The sequence below is a fragment of the Cheilinus undulatus genome, linkage group 13, assembly GCF_018320785.1.
Source record: "Cheilinus undulatus linkage group 13, ASM1832078v1, whole genome shotgun sequence".
In the NCBI taxonomy this organism is placed as follows: Eukaryota; Metazoa; Chordata; class Actinopteri; order Labriformes; family Labridae; genus Cheilinus; species Cheilinus undulatus.
In genome coordinates this window covers 35811743-35837847 of record NC_054877.1, presented here as the reverse complement: position 1 = coordinate 35837847, position 26105 = coordinate 35811743, and the positions used below count along the sequence as shown (strand labels likewise).

General features: G+C 38.9%; 2 protein-coding genes across 2 annotated transcripts; one reads left to right on the top strand and one right to left on the bottom strand.

Annotated features, from left to right (window-relative positions):
- The first annotated feature begins 1172 nt into the window (after positions 1 to 1172).
- Positions 1173 to 3229, top strand: LOC121520730 (transcription factor AP-1-like). The gene has a single exon (XM_041804324.1). The coding sequence runs from the start codon at positions 1515 to 1517 to the stop codon at positions 2484 to 2486; it is 972 nt and encodes a 323-aa protein (XP_041660258.1). The 5' UTR covers positions 1173 to 1514; the 3' UTR covers positions 2487 to 3229.
- Positions 3230 to 6826: 3597 nt separating this feature from the next.
- Positions 6827 to 14901, bottom strand: tada1 (transcriptional adaptor 1). Its single transcript, XM_041804325.1, has 8 exons — positions 14811 to 14901; positions 14224 to 14315; positions 13746 to 13811; positions 12759 to 12853; positions 12393 to 12620; positions 11081 to 11232; positions 10540 to 10696; positions 6827 to 9219 (listed from the first exon to the last, which is right to left on the bottom strand). Exons 1-8 carry the CDS (start codon positions 14882 to 14884, stop codon positions 9067 to 9069), a joined length of 1017 nt encoding a protein of 338 aa, XP_041660259.1. The 5' UTR covers positions 14885 to 14901; the 3' UTR covers positions 6827 to 9066.
- Positions 14902 to 26105: the final 11204 nt, after the last annotated feature.

Here is a 26105-nt window from a genome sequence, read left to right as displayed (position 1 = left end):
GGAGCAGGGCACTAAATTAAAGGTCACAACAAGGGCGATTTTAGGGTCAGATCTTTTAGGGGTGCTCATCTTAAGAAATATGTGACATGTAGAGTTCCTCAGAAGAGTTCAATCCGTCCTGTTTATATTTATATTCTATTGCACAACCACTTTGTTTACTCAGTATTGATCCATTTCACATTACCCTGTTTATATATTTATTTCCATATTTCCAGAGAGAAATATTTCTCTCTTTGCACTACAACTATTCTTGGCTGTCAGTTTTTTACTCTAATTGTACAGCTTGGTTCATAAATGCTGTTACTGTCAATATCTGAGGCCTATATTTAAAATAATCTGTTTGTATCATTCCTTTTAGTATATAGGTGTACATATAGTATATATTTTCTAAAACTTCTCTATTTTATATTGTTCATATTTGCATTTGTGATTTTTTTTGTTAGATTTCAGCTCTGTAATGCTGCTTTGAATTGCCCCCACAAGGACAAATAAAGTTGTTGTTTTTTTTAATTGAGCTGCAATTGATTTAAGGCTTAAATTGTAACTTCTCAAGTATTTCAATGGGTACCCTTTAAAGGGTTAAGAAAACCACTTTAATAATAAAAGAAAAGTGTGTTTTAGACGTTTCTCTTTGTACTGTGTTGTCCTCTAGGCTACAAAAAAGAGCTGGCATCATTTTCCATTTTGAATCCTTTAAATTTCTTAACCAATCGTTTTTATCATATAGTCAGTGTCTTTTCATGAACTGGTAAGTATTTTAATGATAATCGTATCATTTAAATGCATTTTTATAATGGTGTCAGGTAAAATGTACATTACAATCAAACATATTCTTTATAGCCTTAAATCTTCTAATTGATAGATGATTGATTCGTGGTTAGTGTTCTAATTGATTCTAACCTTAATAAAGTAAAGTAGGTCAGGCTTTCTTAAGGATGGGTAACTAATAATTGAGCGGGTAACTAAATATTCAAAAACACTACGTAATCCCAGAGTACATTGCTCCACTGTCTGCATTACCTAATCCCATAAGCCATCGCGGGAAGGCGGGGATATGGCTAGTTGTCAGAGCAACCTGCATGTCATTAGAGAACCCCCGCCCACCAAATCATCTCCAGCCAATCAGTGGCCGTAGAAATGACATCATTGTTATTTTCAGTGGAGCAGCAGCTTAGAGGTGGATAAAGTTCGTCTCCACGTTGGAAGTGATAGAAAGTATTATCCCGTTTCAGGCTGTGTTTGTAGTTTTTTAAGGAGGAGAGGAAATCAAAGAGGATACTCCAGGAGTGGGAACAGAGAGTTTCAGCGGTGGAGAGGACTGTGGTGTTTGTTTATTCTCGCGCGGTGTTCAAGAAGAGAAAAGTTTTCTCAGGACGCGAAGTTGTCAAGTGAGTTGAACTTCAACAATAGGCGGACTCGATCACAAGACAGGACAGAGATAAAGAGTCACAGGACGAATGTTAACCGCCGATTTGGACACTTTTAATTTCCTGAGATAAGGTGATACAAACTTTATGTCCAAGAAAATGGAGGCGACTTTCTACGAAGAAGCTGTGAACGCCTCAAACTCCCAGCATGAAGGGACAGCGGCGGTGTACGGCTTCAACCCCAAAACCCTCAAACAGACCATGACTCTGAACCTTAACGACCCAAAAAACTTCAAACCCCAGCTGAGCGCAAAGGCCCTGGACATCCTCACGTCCCCTGATGTGGGGCTGCTGAAGCTGGCCTCCCCGGAGCTGGAGAGACTCATCATCCAGTCCTGCAACGGGCTCACGACCCCCACCCCGACCCAGTTCATCTGTCCCAAGAACATCACGGACGAGCAGGAGGGGTTTGCTGAGGGTTTTGCGAGGGCTCTAGCTGAACTGCACTACCACCAGCAGACGCCTGCCGTGCACCCTGACGCACAGACCGGCGCGAGCAGCAGCATGGCATCCGGCGCTGCTGCGCCCGAGAGCGGGGGGATTCCCTACAGCTGCACGGTGCGCACTGACCCGCCCGAGTACACAAACTTAGGCACTTTCCCCCGAGCTGTAAGCTCCGCGTCTGCACCTGCCAACGAGAGACTCCCACCTATGAGCTACCCATCCGCCCCACAGCCGTCCCATAGCCACATGGACCACCAGCTCGCAGCTGCGCAGCACTCGCGACTCCATGCGCTCAAAGAGGAGCCGCAGACTGTCCCCGAGATGTCCGGAGACACCCCGCCGCTGTCCCCCATCGACATGGAGGATCAGGAGCGCATCAAAGCAGAGAGGAAACGCATGAGGAATAGGGTGGCTGCGTCTAAATGCCGGAAAAGGAAGCTGGAGAGGATCTCCAGGCTGGAGGACAGGGTCAAAAACCTGAAGAGCCAAAACACGGAACTGGTTTCCTCCGCCAACGTGCTCCGAGACGAGCTGGCTCTGCTCAAGCAAAAGGTCATGGACCACGTTAACAGCGGCTGCCAGCTCATTTTGACGCAGCAGCTCCAGGCTTTCTAGACTGAAAGGGAGGGGGGAACAACCAAGGGACGTTTCTTGGGGACCAAATGCAGCTTCAAGTGGGTCTGTTAAGCCATATCATTTCACTATCCGCACAGACTGTGTCCACTAAGTTTCTGCAGGTGAAATGCAACGATGGACAGTGACTGAGACGTATAATTGTTCCGTATGATGGACTATTAACCTCAAACTTAGTGCAGGGACGCACACAGCTCAAAGGGAACACATGCTCCCTCTGGTGTTACAATTCGGATATTTCTGGCATTTTTGTTACGTTTATTTAAAGTTGAAAGATCAAACTTGTTTCAAGAGGCAGTATGTCAATCTCCCAAAATGTAAACTCGTTTTAGACTGATGGAGCCTCATGCAGTTCTGTCTCAGAGCCATTTTATGGGATAAAATTACATCAGGCAGAATCAGGGAGTGAACTCGGCCCTCTGTTTCAAGCTGCAGTCAGACTTGAGTCATGCACTGAGTCCTACCAGCGACTTTACCGTCTGTACAGAGAAACACTAACATTCAAACACGTTTCACACCTTTACAAAGACTCTTTCAGGGGTGTGTGTGTGTAGCGTTTACTGACAAAACCCTGCCTTACTTTCTTAACCCTTTTGTTCATACGAGTTTGTGATAAAGGTGTAACTAATGTTAGACCCGAAATAACACTTTGTAATAATATTTGTACGCTGTATTTTGAGCACTTCAGAACTGTAAATATGACGAAATAAAATGTTGGACACCGATATCTATGTCTGCTTTTTGTAAATACTTAATATAGCTTTAACCGTGCTGTGTTTGTTATCAAAGTAACTGGGGCGGACGGGATATTGAGTCACCATTGCAGTGTGGGACGCCTGTAATGGCTGGTGACTCTACCCGGCCGCTGATTGGTCGGCGAGGAATCGGAAGCGAGCGGCAGATGACCATATATGGAAAGAGGTCCCGAGTGCGCATTGGGACGGGTGTGAGGATGAATCACCGTCCTCCCACTGCAGCTGGCGACTCCTTGAAGAAATCTATAAGGCAGCTCAAGGTTTACAGCAGTTAAGGCGTTTGATTAGGGAAACAAATTAAATGAAGACATTTTTATTCAACTGGGCTACAACAAAAGTTATATTTTTAGCTTAAACAAGGCTTATCATAGGGACTGTCATTGCATGAAGTTCCCCAATGCATTTTATTATTTTTTTTCCATAGTTTTGAATTTAAAAAATTGTGTATACACTACACATGCATTTTTACAGCTACAGTTTTTGGCTAGATTCAAAACAGACTTAAACCAATACTGATGCCTTTAGTTGAGCAAGAAATGCATCAGCAATAAGACTCCCTATTTTAATTGTTTTTTAACTCCTATTAACACCAACATGTGACAGATGTCCGGCTAAAGTGATTATTATATGTTCATGACTTTAAAAATGTGCAGGAGGAAAATTTTGTCTTAAGATAAGGGCTGTCAACATTAATGCATTATTGTGTTTAATTAAGGTCCATAGTTAGTACTACTTTAATGTGTAATACTTCTTTTATGTGCTTTTATACATGATTTTAGTGGTTATCAGACTTGTTTTTAATTCTTTGCTTTGCTTTAGGATCCATTTACTCTATTTTATTGACAGCATATTTTGTCTGCAGGTTCTTGGATTATAGTATGTGGTTGTAATGTATTTAGAAAGTATTCAGACCCCTTCTCTTTTGTAATTTTATGTTGCTGTCTGATGTTACAGTTGAAAAAAAGAGTCATTTTTATTTTCATTAATGTACACTCAGTTTCCCATCAAAGTGAAAGAGAATTTTTGTAAGTTTTGCAAATTAATTAAATGTAATTTGACTTTCATATGGAGAGTTTTGCAAACTCTTCGCAGGCTTTCATGTGTTCTGCACTGAGGACAGGCTTCTGTCTAGCCCCTCTGCCATAAGCCCAGATCAGTTGAGGTCCCATCTCCACACAGGATCTCTTAAGCTCAGTCAGAGGGACCATCGGGTTCTTGGTCACTTCACTTACTAAGGCCCTTCTCCCCTCAATTGCTCAGTTTGGACCAGTCGACCAGCTCTTGGAAGAGTCCTGGTTGTGCCAAATTTATTCCATTTGAGAATCATGGAGGCTACTGTGCTCAGAACTTTTTTATAGCCTTCCCCAGATTTGTGCCTTGCAACAATCTTGTCACTGAGCTCAGAGTTGTCTGGTATGGTAGGCTGTCTAAATGTTTTCTGCAGTGACAGCCACAACATCTATCAATTCATTTTTAAATGCCATAAATCAGATGCTTTATTGTTCCTTTACAATGGTTAAGCCACTGCACCATCTTCATCCAGCCCCAGTGATGAATAATAAGGACAACGCTGCTCCTTCATGTCTCATTTCACTGGGGAAAAAACATACAGACATATCAGTGGATAAGTCAAAAGTCCTCTGTACTTTTCATTTTTACTGCTCCCTTATTTTCCTTTTCAGCCCATACCAAGTTCCTTTTTCTGTGGGTAACTTAATGTCATAATCTTTGATCTACCAGAAGTTCCTTATTTTCTCCCCAAAATAAAGTTGGTCAGTATCCAAACAGGAAGTCAATTACCCTTAGTTTAACACAGTGCAAAAATCCACATTTTTAGATAAATTGCAATCAAAACTGAAATTGTTTGACAGCTCTGCTTAAAAACATTTTGCATGTCCAGTAAGACCAAGTAAGGGGTAGCTCTTTGTCAACAGGAGTCAACAAAATCACCACAAACCTTAAAGGTGCAGTGTGTAGCTTTAGGGAACATTAGCAGCCTGTAACAGTCAGATTCTAGATAGCTTTGCTCACTTCTGATGAAAACTGAGGCAAACAGTTGAACTGAAAAAAAAAATCTGTAATTTGGTCCCTTCTGTGGTGCTGTAGAAACATGCAAGATGCAGAAGTACAAGATGGCAGACTCCATGCAGGGAGTCCCTCCTTATGTACGAACAAAAGGCTTATTCTACATAGGGGGGGTTCAAACTATGGCCGGCAGCAAATTCTAAAAATGAAATACAGTATGGCCCACACTAGAACATAAAACCCATGCTTGATGGTAGTGGTCAATTAATATTAGGTTCCCAGGGCAGATACTAATACTGGTTATTTGTAGATCATGAGACCGATAACTGATATTTGGAACTAATATGCATTTATCATGATGTAGAATACGTGCTAAGTATGACAAAAGTAAAATTGCATGATCAAAAAACTATGGAAATAAACAATTTATCCTAAGGTCAGCCAGCATGAGAAACGGCATAGAGCAATAGCATCCCGGGTTAAGTGTTGATTGGCTAAAACTCATGTGACATGTCAGACTGTTGTAAATAGGACATTTGGTGAGTCTGCAGAGTGAGAATAAAGCCAGAGGAAAGAGCGCACTTTGCAGTGAAAACAAATGAACACATTTTCAAACTCAATAAATTTGACTGATTATTGGTAAGATAAAATGCTGATACTGGTAATCGACCAAATGCAAAATATCAGCATCATTGATCGGCTAGGCCAATAATCAGTCTGCTCCTACTTGGCAGTATTGTCCTCATTAGTTTCAGTACAGGGCAGTACTACTGTTTTGTAATTAAAGATTTTGACCAGAAGAATGAATTGATGTAATTTTTTTTCTTTTTTTTAGAACACTATAAATAGTGAGGATATTGGCAACCAAAATAAAGATAATATTTTATTTATAATGCCCTGATGGATTACAGCAGCAAATAAAAGTACTAATGGTGTTTCCAGGGTGGAGCCAGTAGTAGCCAGACCAGTGCGGGTGCCCAGCAATCTGATTGGCCTCCCCAAAATCCTTAAAGTTATGGCTATTTGCCTCAACAACCACTAGCATCACCAATTACTAAGAAAATCTTTATCTACATTGGACTGGTTTTACTAACTGTATTATTATCAAGGTATGGTGTATGAAAGTGGCCCCACCATTGTTACATATTTCTTATGTGGCTCTCGGTGGTAAAAGTTTAGACACCCCCGTTCTACATCAATGAAAAATTAAAGAAAAATATATTTTCAGGAGTTATAACACTAATTAAGATAGTCATACTTATTTAGATTATGTTTAATTTTTTCCAAGGTTGTTCCACTAAAAGCTACTAGGCTAAATACCACACACCGCACCTTTAAGTTTCCTCACAGGAGCTTTAAGTTTGCGAAAAAGTGCATATTTTTAAGATTTATGTCTGTGCATTTATGCCTTTACACAGATAAGAAAGTAGATAAAAGCCAGATACTCTTGAGCAAAAGAGAGAGAGAGAGAGAGAGGAAAGCATGCAAGGAAAGAGCCATAAGTCAGATCATGACTGAAAGAAGAATTCTCAACCAGCTAGCAAACATACAAAAATACTTTATTTTTCCAACTGCTGTATGTTCAATAAATTACAAACAAATGTTATTTAAAAAAGAACTGCATGTCCACATGCCTTCCAAATCTACAGTCTGAAGACCGAGACATAAAAACATCAGCTTCAGTGTGGACCTCCAACACTGACAGACACTCGCTAGCTATAAGCAGACACCGGTAAATGTTAAAGGAATAGTTTGGAGATGGTTTAAAGGTATGTTCATGAGGGGTGGGTTGCAGCTGTCCAGCAGATTTTTAAGACCCTACACGCCCACAGTAAACCCCCACAGGTGTTTTCACTTACTGCTTGATTAGACCTCTTTCAGATCCCTGCAGAAACAGCCGTTTGATTGAAATTCACTGTGCATCTGTAAAGGTGGTACCATTTCAGTCACTGTCAGTGTTATTCATGCATAACAGAGGATGACCTCATATACTCATTAAAATGCAGCTCACAGCTTAAACGCCTAAGAATGTAGAAGCATTCAGATATTCACACTTCTATTGTGTTAAATATGCCAGAAAAAAAATTTGGGATGTCCCTGAGTTTAATTTAGTCCGTAAAAATATCAGGATGTCTTCGTACATGCTACTCCCATTTTGATTATGTAAGCCAGAAGGCTTTTTCTGGCGATTCTGACCCACAATCCTCTGCGCAGTGAAGGATTGTGGGTCAGACTGAGACTGAGGATACATCAACTGAGCTGGTAAAAGACAATGTTGAGAGGAAACCTGCATACAAAGACAAACTGACCTTACTGGGTTAACATTAGTCTCTTTTATAGCATGGCAGAAACCCTGTATCTCCATTTTGTATGGATTAAATAACGACAAAAACAAAGGAGAGGAAACCGGTACTCAAATGGGAGCTAACAACCATGGCTCACATAAAGAGCTATTTTGTAGAACAGGCTTGATCGTGTAATTTAGTTAAAAGTATATCACTGTTTCAATTACCAAAAGATGTTTATGACAAATTTACGAGTTTTTACCAAGCCTCTTAGCTCAGTACAAGATTCCTCAAGACTCTTGACTCCCTTCATTTGGCTAGACAACGTTAGATTCTAGGAGGTCTGCAGGACTGAGTAATTTGTGATATTGATCACCTCAATGCCAAGTTGTAAAATGTAGTGATGGTTCTCAACGGATGTGGAAATTTTATAACAATATTTACACGGGTCCATTAAGAGCTTTAAAGTGCTGACTTTCCTCTGTTTCCATCATTCCTAACAGCTGTCCTCCACTTCCTACCCCACATGGAACATTTATATATCATACATGTAAAACGCTGATGTTAATCCAATAAGGTCAATATGTCTTGAAAAGCAGGGTTCCTTTTAATGTCAAAGGGATGAATTGAAGGATAACCTATTAAATTTAAATGACTACTATAACAGGGTCTTTGCAAGCTGGTGAACGCAGTTTGTGACTCAAACTTTTCTTAATAAATGTTTATTTCTATGCATGGGAAAGAACATCAAATCGTCGGTGCAATGTCATACTTAAGTGTTATGTCTCATACTGCATGTGTGATACATGCAAGGTACAGGCAGCTGCTTGACACCCCCCACCCACCAAAAACAGAAAAAGTGTTGCTATTTGCATGAATCTTGAATATTTTAGGCAGACTGCCCCTGAAATTGTCCCGAGTTTGTTGAACAAGGGATTGTCACCCCCTCCAACTCAGTCAGAGTGAATATTTCCTGCTGGGCAAACCTAATCAGCAGAGTTCAATGAACACACCTGTGTGTAACAGTTTTTAGGAATGCTTTTCTCAAGTGAAATATTTTGTCTCCTCACTTTTGTACACTTTTGTTTGATGTTTTTTAACAACATGAACAAGATGACCTGCAGTTAAGGTACAGTTCATTCTGTTTCAGTTGTCTGAGACGCAAATACATTCACACCATGGTCACTAGTGGCTGTAGCTGCTGCTAATCATCACTTTAAACACTTTTACTATTTTAATTAAGTTCCAAATTATTACATTTAACAGCAAAAATGGCTGGAGGAACAGACAAAAATAAATCAACTCTTGGTTTTTGGCTGTTCTGTTTCATTTCACTCCACTCTTGCCTCTTGCGTTTACTTTTCCACAAAAAGAAAGCAGTTTTCCCCTTATGAGTAAAAGCAACCTGTTTTTCTGACCCATGATTTTTCTCATGGGTATTTTATAGGTTTGTTTTTTGTTATCCACTGCTCACATTCAGTCCTGTGTAAGTGATTCTCAGCTGACAAGGATGCCCTCCTTGGCAGCGAGGCGCTGACGGTGTACGTGGTCTTGCTCCAGTTCTTCATGGCTGGGGTGCCAGAGTCGGGCGAGGATGCGCTCCATGTTCAGAGCATACATGGTGTGAGAGGGCATCACACTGTGGTGAACCTACATCAGACAAATATACATGAAAGGTATTTAAAAAAAGAGACATCATATTGTTCAAAAAAAGACATGATATAGATGCTATGACTTTCAGTAAACAGAAAAACAGGGATTAACAACAACATTGAAAAAGACCAAACTAAAGCTTCAAATATTGTTTCTATTACATTGATCAAATATTGTTAGATATGGTCAAGATAATAGTCAGAATAAGTTTTTTGCGGACTGTGATTTTTACTGTACCATGACAATTTGGCACATAAAAAAGTAAAATGATGGTTTAACTGGTGTAAAAATCAAACTGGATTAAGTAAGACAGCTGGGGTATATCAATCCCATTTCAAAATACTTCCCAAATGTAAAAAGATTTAACAACCACAGAGTGATCTTTATACAGATTACCTAAGGTAAAAACAAGTGAATGAATCACTGAAATACAGAGAAACAACTGATATAAAGCTTCATATAAACAAAAGGTTGACAACAATTTAGTTTCACGTCCATCACTGATGAACCAGGCAGACATGTACCTTCAGGCTTTACTTCGTGTACTTGAAATCAAGTCCGCATAAATTTCAGGAAACTGATTTATGGCCACATATCAAAGTCCAGAGTCCAGGAAACTGTCCTGATCTCTAGTCAGTTCAAATAACTCTTATTTAAGTAAATTGGTCGTTTCTTTTCTTCCGTTTTCCCCCACTCCTCATAAAGTGACAGCCCTGTTTTGACACTCAGCTAATCTGAGCAGTCATGCCGCATGCTGAAAGTGACGTCAGCGTAAACCCTTCATTGTGTGTGTAGCTCCACCCTTTTGGGACAGATAGCCATGATTGGCACCCCTATGGAAGGGTGCCAAAAAAGTGGGACAGTACGGGTCAGTAATTTGGGACCTTTTCCAACTTTTGATAATGGAGGTGCAAATAAATGCATACTGTTCCGTACCAAACTGAACCTGTCTGCTTGGTAGAAACAACCTATAAAAAAAGCTCATGCCCCCCCAAGGACCCTCACAAAAAAGAGATACCTTCCTGTCAAAAATTACCATACATTCACTATTTTCATTGCCAAATTCCCCGCAAAATAGCCTACTCATTTAGCAAAAACCTTTGTATAAACTATCAATACCACGCTTTGTTATGATTTCATTTCATAAATGCAGATTCAATTTTGACAACCCCAGTGCAGACAAAGCCTTGTGCTCCACCTGACATATTTGGCAGATGGGCACAGAGACCTAGCCCTGTAAAAGGCTAATAGATGAATGGACAGGCTCAAGAAGATCCCTAGATTGGCAGCATACAGCGTATAAGCACAACTTTTTACCTGCAAAGCCTCCAGGAGATCAAACATGCTGATTGGAGGAAGGGGCGCGGGGAGCATGTCTGCAGAACAAGCCAGTAAGTGAACAGCTTGTTGCTCGGCCTCATCAGGCGACACCTGAGGTGGTGGGCCAGCAGGAAGGGAAGCACTGGGTGGGGGACTAAAAAGAAATAAAAGATTAATCACTATGGAGTCAACAAAAAGTCTTCAGTGTTGTATGTTAGGGCGCAGATGGCCTAGTGGTTAAGGTGCGACACATTTACTCAGATGGCCTGGGTTTAAGTCTGGCCTTAGGCTTCTTTCCCCGTATGTCTCTCCCCCACTCTCTTATCCCTGAGACCCACTCTATCCACTGTCCTCCTCTATAAATAAAGGCTAAAAATGCCCCAAAATATATATCTTTGAAAAGTCTTCATTATTACTACGACTCTCTAATTGCAGTAGAATAAACAATATTTAAAAGGCACATTGGTTTATTTAGAAACAATGTGAAACAACATTAGCAAAATATTCATGTTTGTCAGTTTGTGAGAACGTTCCTTACCATTCAGTCACACTGTGGTATGCAGCCAGGCTGTTCTTCAGATAAGGCTGCGGTGTGACATCACTGCCAAAGGCGTATGGGAAGTGACCATCCCGTAGGCGATAGGCCTTTCTCCGTGTGATTACAGCCGTCAGGACGTCTTTCAGATGGTGCTGAAATAAATCAGAGCAGGAAGTACTTGTGCTTGAGCTCCTGAGTAAACACAGCTGTCAGTCAGACTCTTAGCTGACACAGGCAACTTTGGAAAACCAAGCATGAGTATGCATGGAAGAATAAATATGAGAAGCGGCAGAGCCTTACTGCTGGTACAGGACAAGCTCAAGAGAGTCTTTGCAACTAGCTTCCCCATTTCTCCTATAATAGATTTTGTTCAGAGAGTGTAGAGACAGACTAGGCAGTCGTAGTAGGAACAGGCAGTAAAGACAAAAACTACAGAAGATTTATTAAGGATATAAAATAAAGGAATTTAGTCATATTGAACCTCTACATAGATACGGTTTATAAAAAGTTAAATGCATCGTATGCATAAAAGGGGCAAAGTCAATTACAGTTTAATAAACACCCTTAAATCATGGGGCCCACACTTATGGAAAAAATAAACTTTAACATCAAATGAAATATTTACAATAACTTCCAGAAATTACAGTACATACCCTGCAGCTTTTTAATGGCAATATACTATATGTCACACAGAGATCCTTCACACTTCACAATCTAATTGAAGGCTTTTAAGACCTTTTAAGACCTGGACTGCGAAAAATCAATACAACATTTTGCATGGCAAATGGTCAAATTGAAAAGCATGTGAGATATCTTGGTCAATAGCACAGCTTAGAATTTCTTGATTTAATGCACTGTTTATGAAATGTCATTTGATTTAGGGCAAAGAAATTTTATGTCCATAAAAGCTCAAATTTGATGACCTCTAGCACATTTAATGCCTCTACCTATCAATATTAAATATAATGATATTTATCACAAGATATCCTATTAGTTTTTGCTGAGTTGGTTCTAAAGAGTTTAATTCTATGTGACAGAAAGCAGAATTATGCTTTTTGTCAGGTAAGGGACATCAAAAAGAGAGTGGAAATATGCATATGCAAAAGTCACTAGCCTTTGGATTTGAACTCTCAATAACTTTTAACTGTATGTTTGTTTATTTTTAGCTTTTAAATCACAAAAGACCCCATCTTTCCCTACTATAGATAATAAACTGGTAGTATATTTGATTGATATGGCAATAATGTGAGAGTGGAGAGCTGTGTAAATAGAGTCAGCTTTACACTCCTGCTGATGCACAGTGTGAACAAACCTCGACAGCATGGATCATGGTGTTGACAGAGTCTTCTGTGATGTTGTCCAGACCCAGCTCAAAGGCCGTCACCATCATGCGAGCCTCCAGCTGACCCCGTGTGGGCAGCAGCAGCGTGTGCGCACTGAGACGTAACTCCTCCTCCTCACCAACTCCTCCTCCACCACCCATTTCTCGAGGGCTGAAAGGCTGGGCGGCACTCAGAGGGTTCTGAGGCTGGAAACGATGCTGAGGACAAAATAGATGCATTAGAAAATATCTTTAATAGATCCCACTGAACTTTAAAGGTAATGTGTATATTGGTAGATGAGCTTGAATATTGAAAACATCAGAAGACCAAGTAATGATCAAAGGTGTAAAACTTACATCAAATTTCTGTCTGGAGGAACATTTTTTCTTTCCTTTTGGTTTGCCGGGCTTTGAAGCAGAGCCCCCTTGCCACTGTAATGGCCCAGTGCCCTCTAGAGGACAGCAAAGAAACACATAAGATGTGCTAAAGAAAAAAATGACATCTAAAAAGTTGACATCTTTAACAAAGTTAAGCTTCAAGTTAAATACGATTTTTGACATTAAAAGCCGGTAACTGACTAGTGGGGCCACTGAGGTCCCATTATTTTTTCAGTGGGCCAATGTTTGTCAGCATCATAATACCAGAATTTTAAACTGTGGTACAACCCAAGTAAAAATGGGCTCAGTCCAGTTCTACCCACTTGCCTTAGGGAAAAGATATATAAAGTATTTTTTGTCTATATTTTAATCAGAATCCTTTCTATTGCTCCGTAAGCAACATTAACACAACTATGGAATCTTCTTGAGACTCCAAAAGGACTTGAGAAAGGTTCGTATTTGCCAGGCTGTGAGCGCTCTCTTTCTCTGACACTAGCTCTCAGTCAAAAAATGACTGAAAATCTGAAGTTTCTTGTTCCAATCTATCATCCTGTACTGGTTCACCTACTACTATAACATGATGTATGTCAAAAACAAACTCACTCACATTAACACCACAGCTGTAAAAAATAATTTGTCTCCTAACAACCAACAAAAGGTTTCAACTTTTATATTGTTTACTTTCTATAATATAGTTTGCATATGTAGTGTTTAAAGATATGTCCGTCAGATGGATACAGTGCTGTGAAAAGGAAGAATTTTACTTAACCTTTAGTGAGTAAAGTTTTAACAGCCTTATTTGTCAGAAGGGCTGATATTGATATTCAACAGATAAACTGTTGTACAACAAGTAAACACAACTTTTAAGTTTACAAGTTTATAGTGTCACTTAAAATTAAACACAGCTTTAATAAAAACATTAAATAAACATGCCGTTTCAGAGGATAAGTATTTTCAAAACCATACCTGGTGTAGAGACGATAATCTGGCAGCGTGTGAGAATAGCCAGCAGAAAATCATTGTGAACATGAACTGCAGAGGAAGGAGGGAAATATGAAGTGAGATTTTTTCAGACCGTCTCAATTTTACAGAAACTGTGTAAATATTTTCTATTAGTACGGCTGTCAGAATACTAGATTTTAACCCAATTCCACTGAAAGTCAAAGCATAGAAATCCCCGTGTCTGTGCCACAGCAACAAAAATAAAAATCTAGGCACCAAGCACTGGGTAATTTCTTTCTTTAAAACAATGCAGATAAGTTGCAGGCAAATGATTCTGCATTCCCAAAAGAAGAGAACCACTGGTTTAAAGAGCAAAATGTTAATATTTTTTAGGACATTTTGACGGCATTGATTGTTAAAATAAAAAACGGTGTCATTTACCCAGATTCTATTAAAAAGTATTGGAGTATCTACATTTTTAACAACCCTATCTCCTACTAACCATTCTCCTGAGCCAGCAGACGACGTGCCTCGATATCAAACTCCTCTTTGCTGATCTTCTGTTTGAACCAGAGCTTCAGGTTGGCCCAGTAACTGTACAGATACACAACAGGCATTAAATATAAACACAAGAGGACAAAGTGTGTGAAGATAAGGCGCATTAGAAACAGGTTTGAAACGTGTGACTGTAATATTAGATATTGAGAAACACAGTAATCTCTTTTCGTGTCCAAGTGTTTCTAACAGCGTTAATTCAGAAGAATTACTTGATTTTTTTCGATGTTTACACGTTATTTTCTTGTCTCTCTTGCTATTTCATGGTAATGTGGCATTTCACTTTAATATCTGTGCCAGTCCTCCTGGATACAAATCGTTAAAAAAAGCTGAAAAACTACCAAAACATACTTGCTCATTATTGATTTAATGGACAAATGTTGAAAACATCAAGTTGCTAACAGGCTGCTGGTTAACACCATACACAGCCAGCTAATCGCAACATTGCTTTCAATTTTTGCGGAAGTAGAATAAATCAGATATACAAACCAAAACCACAAAAAAGACCACACACACGCTTATCAGATTACTTACTGTTTGACATTATCGCCAATCGCATCGGTTAAATTTTTCTTTGCAATCTCAAGCTCGCTAGCATGAGCAGCCATCGCGGTTCACTAACGCCTACAGTGACGTCATCATCCAGCGACACCAACTCAGCTTTTTCCTGTTTTGTTCTCAAAACTTAATTGAAGTGAATAGATTAGTACAATAATTATTTTGCATTGTTAATTACAGTGATTCAAACCTACAGCAAGATGCAGGAAAGGTAATTTTATTCTTAAATCTGACCAACAACACTTAAACAACCCGTGCTTGAGTATTTTCAGAGGTTGAAAGTAACTTATTAAATTTAATCAAATTACTGCAACTGAGTTTTACTCTTACTAACGTATGTTTTGAGGTGTGTTGTACTTCACAACCTTTAGAAAGCATCAGTTACTGAGTAAAAAAGTGGCTCTTAAAGTCAAAATGAGGAGGTCGAAGCTTTCTGTATGGATTCTTCCATGTTCCATTATTCCATCACATATAAAAACAGCCAGTATAACCTTTATTATAAAGGTGTGACTTGGCCTAAACAGCCTGGTTAGAGGTTCATATTCTCTTGCTGTTAATGCGCCTTAGGGAAAGCATATTTTTTAAACTACACAAGCCCATCAGGGATCAAAGATTTAGATGTCGAAGGTCTTTATTTTCCAGAAGAGACAATTTTGTTCGCAACTGAAGTCCACATCATCATCAACACATCATCATCATACATGTATACATCCACATAACTCCCATGGGTTTCATCATTATAGATAAGCAGTGAGATTCATACACAGTAGCTCAAAAACAAACAAACAAACAAAAAAAAAAACAGCTGAAGGAACAAACTCATATACACTAGGGTAGACTGAGCACAGTTGAGACACTTTTTGCTTCTCCATTTTTGAACAGGTATTGCACAAAAACTATACACTGAAAATAAGTGATTTTTCATATGCAGTTTAATTTGCTTGTATACTAAGTTGTTACTGATGAATATCATGTATAAGTTGTTTATTTTTTCCACAATCAGGTCATAAACATGAGGTGCATTTTTACCATGGTACCGTCTCAACTATACCCCATACATGTACAGTTGAGACGGTACCCTGGTACAGTTGAGACACCTATTGAAACCCATTGATGATGACTGAACATCAATTGTAAATGCAATAAACTTTTAAAAAATGACAATTTTACAAGATATTTCTATATAAATTCATTCCTCTTTATTGGAATTTTAAAAAATGGAAATTTTTGTAAACAAGCAATAATAAAACACCAACTGTAGCCTAAATATACATATATTATATATACTATATTAAACTAGACTAAATAGTCTACCCATCTGTTAATATAACACAGTTCAAGTATCACAAATATTGAATTTTATTTAAATTTTCTTTGTTTGTGGTCTTATTATGACTTGTAACCTGTTATCTTTATGATGCACAACCTAACAGCATGTGATGTACTAGGTCCCAAAAGGATAATTAGCTATTCATTGTGGAGGGGACATGGTAAAGTGAAATTCTTACCTTAGTAAAAAATACTTTTGCTGATATCTTCTGACTGGAGATGCTAACACTCTTCAAATTTCCCACCACCAAAGAGGATGCTAATATGCATGTGCTGAGTAAAAATCACGGCTCAGGCTTGCAGCACAGGCAAAATATTTAGGGTGTTTCAACTGTACATATGTCTCAACTATACTCAGTCTACCCTATATGGACGAAATTATTTGGCCATACTTGTTAATTGTTGAATTTAGGTGTTTTAATCAAACCTGTTTCCACAGGTGTATAAAATCAAGCACCTAGCCATGCAGTCTCCATTTGTGATACAAAACGTGCTGTTCTGAAGAGCAGTGACTTCAAGCATGGTACTGTGATAGATATCACCTGTGCAGTAAGATGGTTTGTAAAATTTCTTCTTTGCTGGATGTTTAACAGCCAACTGTAAGTGGTATTATTAGAAAGTGGAAGCATTTAGGAACAACAGCAAAAGACCATGTAAAATCACAGAGTGGGGTCAACAACTACTAAAGTTGCCAACGCTCTTCTGATTCCAAAGCTGAAGAGTTCTGAACTTCCACTGACGTTCGTGTGAGCACAAAAACTGTTCCGCAGGAGCTTCATGGAACGGGTTTCCATGGCAGAGCAGCTGCATGCAAGCCACACATCGCCAAGTCCAATGCCATGGATGGAGTTGTGTAAAGCACACTGACACTGGGCTGTGGAGCAGAGGAAACGTGTTCTGTAGTGGCAAATCACTTCTCTGTTTGGCAGGTGGATGAGTCTGTGTCTGGAGCATGCTGAGAGAACATTACCTGCTGGACTGCGTTATGCCAAGTGTAAAGTCTGGTGGAGGAGGGATAATGGGGCTGTTATTCAGGGGTTGGGCTAGGCCCCTTATCGCCAGTGAAGGCCAATCTTAATGCTTCAAGACATTTCGGTCACTGCTATGCTTCCAACTTTTGAGACAACAGTCAACGAGACAAAGTTCCTGTAGCTTCTCCTGTTTAGTGAACCACTAATCCTTATTTTTTAACCAAAGTTTAACCAATGTTTAACAGGGCTTTAAGAAATTGCTAGTTAAAATTCCACCTAATTACAAGAGGATTTTAGGGTTGGGGGTAGGGTAAAATATCACCTAGTTATCAGAGAATTGCTACAACATTACAAGGAATGACTTGATTGTTAATACATTATTACTAGGTAAATACTTCCACGGTTTTAAGTTATTACTTGGTGACATGCCACCTTATTTCTAGGTAATTACACCTTATTCTTGAGAAAATTATTACATAATTACCACTTATTACTTTAACATTACTAGGTAATTGGCCCACTAAAACATAAAGTGCTGCCCACTATGAATAATTGAAAAGCTCTTATAAAGATGCATAATGTTCCAATTCATGTTACCATCATTGAAGCATTTCTAAGTCTTTTTTGTAAACAGTCACTGATATAAAGTGATTTATCAAATGAACAACTTTATTCCATAAGACAACTCCCTGACACTTGGATTAGTTTTAGGTTTTATGTTGTCCTGTCCTCAGTGCAGGTCAGGTCCTGAGCATTTCCACTTTGTATTAACATTTTTCCACCACTAGATGGCAGGCTATCATAGCGTGAATTTAATTCTTGAGCAGCACGTTGCAGGGAAGCTGAATAAAAGTAGGATTCAAACCACTGGAAGTTTGCCATGCTTTGCTTTATTAAAATGTCAACACGCATTACAGTGGCGAGGTCATGGTTCATTTTATACCAAAAATGTAACGCATTTAGAAGTTCCTTTTTGAGTCTGCGTGTGTTTTCATAATGGCCAATGTCAAATCGCAAGGATTGTTGCTTATTACTTTTTAAACAAAGCTTACTTGATCCAAAAAACAATTTGAGCTGGTACTGTGCCGTGATTTCACTGCAGCCTGAAGTAATAAAATCTGGCTGTACCGGGGATGTATAAGAGCGATCATGCCAAGAATTTTGGCCAAGAAACAAACACTGAGCAGAACTGCAACAAGGAAAGAGCAACCCCAATAGTTGAAGTGTCTCCACTCTTCAGTCTCCTTGAGTGTATCTCAAATGTTGATTTTTAATGTTCCCACTTCCTCTGTGACAAAAAAAAACTATTAGATCACAAAATCACAGTGCCTGAAACAGAGGTCTTCTTAAGGAGAGACCCCTCAAAACCTCTTGTTGGGATTTATTTGTTAAAGTTTTTTGAATCCCCTGCACTTATGTGGCATACACATAATCAGCCTTTTGTGATTTTTACTGCATTAAAGTAGACTTAAGGGGGATTTTTGTGTCCTCTTACTTCAGAAATCCCACTTTTAATGATCCAAACATCCTTCCAACTCACAAAAAAGCAGCTGCCAGGATCTGAGTTGTTTTAGCAAAATTGGAGAAAGTCGTCATTAAAACAGAAATTGAATCATCCCGTTTTAACCACTGAATTCCTGCTCCACTGACAGTCACTCACATCTGCAGCTACTTAGGAGTGAAACAGCTAAAACATGATCTACAGATAAAAGAAGAGATCAGACAGCATATTTCCTGTTCTATCTTTAAGAGGTAGGCTATGTCTTCTCAGTGCTGGTGGAAAAATTCAGGCCACTAATCACGTCTGAATCACATCCAAGGCTGGATAGCACAGGACTTTCATTTCATTTGTCTCTTTGATGTCAGCTCTATTTTAGCTTGAAGCATCATGCACAGCATCGCTCCAAACACAATCTTTACCTTTCAGTGCTTTAAAAAGTTTTGTCTGCTTCCTGATTTCTTATTTATTCTATATTTGTCACACTTAAAAGTTTCTGGTCATCAAACACATTTTAGTGTTATACAAAGTTTATTTAAGTAAATATAAAGTGAAGCTTTTAAATTATGATTTCATTTATTTAAGGAAAAAAGCCATCCAAATCTTCCTGGCCCTGTGTGAAAAGGTTATTGCCCCCCAAAAAGCATCACATCAAGCTGCCATTGAAAGAACCTCAAGAACAGATGAGAAACAAATCACTGACATCTATCAGTCTGGAAAGGGACACAAAACCATTTCAAAGTCTTTAGGACTGAGCCATTATCCACAAATGGAGAAAACTTGAAACAGTGGTGAACCTTCCCAGGAGTGGCTGTCCTACACGAAGGCAAAGGATGAGACCTTTAGAGGACCTTTATGGATTGTGTTTCCTGTGACATCTGGTGTAAAACTAGCACAGCATTTCATAAAAAACGACATCACACCAACAGTCAAACATAGTGATGGTAGTGTGAGGGTTTTGGGTTGCTTTGCTGCCTCAGGACCTTGTCGGCTTGCTATAATTGACAGAACCATGAATTCTGCTCTCTACTAGAAATTCTGAAGGAGAATGCCTGGCCATCAGTTTGAGACCTAAAGCTCAGGCATACTTGGGTTATGCAGCAGGACAAACACATTAGAAAGTTCATCTCTGAATGGCTTAAAAAACAAAATGGTTTTGAAGTGGTCTAGTCAAAGTCTGGAGTTAAATCCAATTGAGATGCTGACATTAAACAGGCCACTCATGCTCAACAAACCTCCAACATGGCTGAATTTAAACAACAGTTAAATCAAATGCAGTTATGCTCTTCATGATTGACATTTCCAACACCATACCCATTAATAAAACAATCTCATTTTGCACAAAGTGTGTGGAAATCTGATATTTATTTTTTTTTGTACATATAAAACCTGTTGCATTTGGTTTGTTGACTGACATTTAAATGGGTAAATCAGTTTAAAGGTTAAATAAATGATTTTCTAAACAGGACTAAATGAAAAAGATCCAAGTCATTTAAGGTTTTTTTTATTTTAACTAAATTTTTTTCCCTTTGTGGACATTTTTTGTCGCTTAACATAACAAGAAGGGTTTTTTTATTTTAATATGACACTATAAAAAAATAAAACATGCATCAAAATCAACTAAGCAGGTCATCAATGAAATTTCAAACAATCTGTCCTTTATTTAAAAAAAATCTGTTGCATTTGGTGCTTAAACTGGCCTTCAAAGAGTTTAATAAATTGACATTATTAAATAGTGGATTTTTCCAAACATGACTAAAACTAATGAAAAGATCTTAGCCTTTTGAAGTCAAAAAATATATTGATTTATATTAAGTTTATTGCAGTTTTTACTGTGTAGACATTTTTACCATCCAACAAAACAGTGGGATTTTTTTTTTTTAAATTTCAACACTACAAAAAAAAAACATGCATTAAAATCAGTTATGCTGGTCATCAATGACATTTATAACACTGTATCCATTGTTCAGAAAATAATCCCATCTTGCATAAAGTATGAAGAAATTAAGCCAGAGGTCCAGACTATTGGTGCATAAAGTCTAACAATTAGTGAAACGGGGATCAACTAAGTGCAGGGAATTTTTCTGAAGTCACTACAGTATGAAGACACCTGTGTCTGCAAGGTCCAGTCACTGGCTAATCAGTTTTCCTGGCTAACATTACACCTTGAATACAAAAGAACTCTACAAACAACTCAGAGAAAAGGTTATTAAAAAGTATTAATCGGGGGACGGATACAGAAAAAGTTCCAAAGCACTGAACATCACCCAGAGTTCAGTTAAATCCAAGATACAAGGAATGGAAGGAATATGTCAGATGTGTAAATCTGCCTAGATCAGGCCGTCCCTCACAAACTGAGTGACTGTGCAAGAAGGAGAGAGGCCACCAAGACACCTATGACTCTAAAGGAGTTATAATGTTCAGCAGCTGAGACGGGAGAGACTGCATACAACAACTGTTACCAGGGTTCTTCATCAGTCAAAGCTTCATGGGAGAGTGGCAGTGAGAAAGTCACAGTTGAAATAAACTCAGATTTAATCTCCACTAGAGTTCACCAAGAGGCATGTGGGAGACTCCATGGTCAAGTGGAAGAAAGTAATAGTAGTAAATAGTAAATAGTGCTTTTTGGCTATCAAACACTGCACATCACCACAAACACACCATCCCACTGTGAAACACAGTGGTGGCAGCATCTTGCTGTGGGGATGCTTCTCAGCAGTCGGCCCTGAAAGTCTTGTAAAAGTAGAGGGTAAAATGAAGGCAAAATGTAGGAAAATCTTGGAGGACAATCTTATTTAGTTGACAAGAGAACTAAAGCTTAACAGAAGGTTTATTTTCCAGTAAGACAATGACCTAAAGCTACACAGAAATGGTTTAGAGACAAAAAGGTGAGTGTTCTGGAGCTGCTGAGTCAGAGCCTTGAGCTGAAAAGAGTTGTTCACGCCTGATCCCTCTAAAACCTGACAGCTTGAACAGTTGTGCAAAGGAGAATGGAGAAAAATTGCAGTGTCCAGATGTGCAAGCCTGACTGAGACCTATCAACACAGACTCAGCGCTGTGATTGCAGCCAAAGGGGACTCTACTATAAAAACACAACTATAAATAAATACTATAAGTGGATGAATATTTATGCAATCAATGATTTTCTCTAACATACTTTTGTTTAATTGAAACTACTTTATAGAAATCTGTTTTCATTTTGATGTTTAAAAAAGAAACTGTCAGAAAAGTCAGATTATATTGATCATGATTGATTTATAAACTCAATGAAAGGGTAAAACATCCAAGGGGGAGAATACTTTTTATAGGCACTGTAAGTCTTTCAAAGTGGAGAAAATACACATGCAGTTTTTTCTGTGTGGGCATTTTTGTCACTTAACAGTTCATAAGGAACTTTTTGTTACTACGGTCCGAGTGTTAAGGGTGCTAATATGGGATTTTAAACCACTATGGATGGAGCTCAGTTTTCTGGGTCTGTTTCCAGTCTCACGCTAACGTTAGCTAACCTTATTCTGGCTCTAGCTGTCTATTTATGATACAGATAAGACAGTAGTAGGCTACAGTCATTTTACTCTGTGTAAGCGGTACTATAAGCAGCTTTATGAGTTCATGGCAAGACCTGGTGAAAATACCATAATTTATTTTTCTAATTTTCCGTTGGTCTGGATATTAAACATTTCTGTGGTTCCTTCTGTTGTCCTTTGTGGCTCCTTGGCTCCTGCCTCTCTCCAGCAGGTTTAGACTGGGAGGCCCTTTTGTTTTTCACTGTTTTAACTACGGTGTAAAAACAGTGGAGTAGTCAGGACGCTCACTCCATTGGCTCTGTCTCCCCAGGCGGTCATGAGGCCTTAAACAGACCTCCATGACTCACGCCATTCATCACAATAAATGAAACTGTATATCCAGAATACATACAGTTAACAGTCATACTGTAGTCTGCTAATGGGACCTCAGGTTCAGTGACTAATGCTGACTCCACGCTGTTCTGAGCTCATACGTCTTCTTTAAGTAGATCCATTTGATAAGAGGTTTCAAGGTTTGAGTCTAGAACAAACAAGCTTTTCATGCCAGCCACATGAACAATGAAAACCATCTGAATTTTTAGTGACTAATAGATGTATTTAACAGACTAAATATCTGAAAGACTCAAGAGACACACAGTGAATGGCTCAAATTTTCCTTTGTTTGTTATCTTTGGGTTTCAATCTGTGCCTAAGTTGACCTCTTTCTGCCAAGAAAAGAAACTCATTAAAATAAATCTCATTTTCACAAATCCCAGCATTCACTTATGTGTCTCACAGCTAAATCAAATCTCTCTCCACTGCATGTTTCAGACTAATAAGAGAGTGGAAACTGCAGCTGTCTGCAGCTCAGTGAGCCTTCCCAGATCTCTGTAAATGATCATCCATCTTAAACAAGTGTCTGCTAAGCTTTAAATCAGAAAGGCACTTAGGAACAGTCTTAGTTCTTTGGCTGTTTAGCTGGCCTGGTCGGGGCAAAAATTAGTCATGGTGCTTATTTTCAAAGAAAACAGCTCCACATCCTGTCTGTTGATTTGCTGGTTGACACTAACTAAGCTTTTGAGGGCTAATGAGTCACTCTCACGGACTCTCCGCCAACTGCAGATGTCTTTCAGCAAACAGCCGTACAGCCAGCTTCTTCCAGAAATCTTCCGAGCCCCTGTGCCATTTTGGTGGTGTAGCTCATGGACAGAGGAGCTTAACACAGCGACAAAAAGGGCTTTCACCTCTTTAACATGCAGTGGTTCTCAGAGGACCACACTGCAGCTGCCATCGACCATCATCAGTCTGTTGGTTGTCAGGTATTCGATGTTGTACAGGCCCAAGTGTGGTCTCCAAAACAGAGCCAAAGATGTCACCTTTTCTGTTCCAACATTTTACTGTGCAGGGGTTTGGTTGCATTTCCATAGCCACACATGGCCGTTCAAATGTGAGGGTTCAGTGTGTCCTGGACAGACTTGTTGGAAGAGTTCAGCTGTGGTGACAGAGCATCCCACATTGGCACTCAGTGGCATGTTAATGCTCCATGTTTAAGAGGCAGACTCGTGGCAGGAAGGTGGTCCTGTTGGGTTAAAGAACAAAATAAGATCTGATAGGTAGCTGTTTGGTAAAATGACCTCTCCATAGGGTGGCACACAGAACGCTGACATGCACAGTAACATCATGGTAGCTTGATTATGCCATTACTAACTATTGTTGACAAAAAGTATGTCTGAATCTACAGCAGGAGGTGACATGCCCTCTTTTATGCAGGGTACTATCATACTTCTTCCAGCAGACCTGCGTACGAAAGAGGATTAGGGCCAGGGGTGAGGGGGGAAATAAAACTGTGCACTTCAAGAATTAAATCAAAATGATGGGAAAAAAAGTCCAAATTTTGAAAATAAAGTTGAAATACAGTTTCAAGGTTAAAGTCAAAGTTTCATGAATAAAGCTCAAAATACAATTTTGAGAAAAAAGTTGAAATTTATAAGACTATAAAAAAGCACATCTTGACTGTCTTGCATAACGTCTTGTATTGATAAACGTGAAACTATACTTCAGAACTGGCTTTTTATGTTTTAGCTTATTAATACAGTGTCGTTGTCACTGTTAAGTGTTGTCAGTGTTATGTCATTATGGCTCTGGCAGCTCTCACTGCTGTCAGTTGCGCCTGTAGCTGTTGAGTATAGCTGTCTGTACTGTCTACATTTCAGCTTAAATGCTGAAATTGTTTTGACTTATTTCTCGTCATTCCAAGATAGTCTGGCTGCAGACCGCCACCACTGTTAGAACAGAAATACAAAAACATCCAAATAAAAGTCTGATTAAGCTAATGGTTAAGGTTAGGGTAGGGGTCAAGGTAATGGTTAGGATGCTAAACGTTAAATGCAAAAACCCGGCCTGCAAAACCTAATGACAAAATGTTTAATAAAGCAAAGAAAGAAAGTCTGCTTACAGGAAAAAAGCTTGTCCTCCATAAAAGCACTCTAATGCAGCCAAAATAGCTAAGGCTAAAGCCAAGCTACATTTTCTACGTAAGCTACGCAGATAACAGCTAATGTAGCTAAATCTAAGCCTAATGAACTCAATGCTTCAATTGCTTTAGCTATTTAGCTACATTAGCCTTATCTATGTTTGACTCATGTAGCAATATTAACAACATAGCTTGTGTGGCTACTCTAAATTTAGCTAAAGATAACAAAGCTGAAGTGAGCCACCATTTACGTAACTACTTCCAAAATATGTGTAGTTTTAGCAAATGTAGCATAATCATGGCTGTACCCACCACTGAGTAGTAAACACTACTACATGAGTCAAATGTTGCTAGTGTAGCTACGTTAAATTTAGCTAAATATAACAAAGCTGAAGTGAGCCACCATTTACATAACTACTTCCAAAATATGTCTACCTTTAGCAAATGTAGCATAATCATGGCTGCACCCACCACTGAGTTCACTAAAGTCAGGACCTCAGTATTTTTCTGAGCTGTTCACCTAAAATAATCTTAGTTCCCATGGCAAATGCAAAGAGAACACCTTGCTCCTCCAATAACAGTTATTGATTGTGTGTGAATTGGGGATGAAGTGAATGCTCTTGTCCTCAATGTACAATCTTTGGTAGATGCAGATTCATGGGCATAGCACAGGGGGGTTAAAGGGTACTGATTACCCAGGCCCGCAGTAGGGAGGGACCCTTGAGAAGCCTGCAATGAATAGAGGGTTTTATTTTATTTTTTCTTACTAATTAGTGTCAATATTGAATCAAAAGTGACTGAATGAATCGGTCCACAGACTGAAATTTGTATCAAATAGAGTAAAATAAAATATTGGGGGGGCTTCTGCTCCTCCCTTAAAAATGTCCAAATGGTATAGCCCAGTGCTGTGAAAAAATGGAAGTAAATCCAGTTTGACCACTGTAAAAAAATAAATGCTCACAAATGGCAAAATGGTGGTTCAAAAATACATCAAAATGCATATATATTTATAAATTACGCAACATTTGTTGCTCGGCAAGCTAGTTAAGGGGGGCCCTGTGTGATATTCATTCTGGGGGCCCAAAATCCTTAGCTACACCCCTGTGCGGAGGCTGCAGGAGGTAAAAAAAAAAAAGGTGAAGGAAGAAATGTTCAGCAAAGAGAAGAATATATTCCAAAAATACAGGTAATTTTTAACTTGTGATTTGCAGACAGCCAACATTAAGAACATAAATTTAGCCTGTTCCCACAGCTTGATAAAGTTTTGTGTCTGCTTGTATCTGTGTTTGTTTAAGTCAGGGACTAACCACTTATTAGCATAGGTTTCTTTATCTTTATATTTTATCTACTTTATTTTGGTTACTGCTAGGGCTGAATGATTTGGGAGAATAATCTAATTGTGATTTATTTTCCCAATATTGGGATTGCAATTTGATATGCAATATTTCTCAAGTTCCTCATCTTGTGTATTTTCCAACAAACGAGCAATAAATCACT

Coding starts and splice junctions, on each gene's coding strand:
- tada1 (XM_041804325.1), bottom strand. CDS start 14,884: ATGGCTGCTCATGCTAGCGAGCTTGAGATTGCAAAGAAAAATTTAACC. Junction 14,316..14,810: donor ATTGGCGATAATGTCAAACA/GTAAGTAATCTG, acceptor GTATCTGTACAG/TTACTGGGCCAACCTGAAGC. Junction 13,812..14,223: donor TCTGCTGGCTCAGGAGAATG/GTTAGTAGGAGA, acceptor CTTCCTCTGCAG/TTCATGTTCACAATGATTTT.
- LOC121520730 (XM_041804324.1), top strand. CDS start 1,515: ATGTCCAAGAAAATGGAGGCGACTTTCTACGAAGAAGCTGTGAACGCC.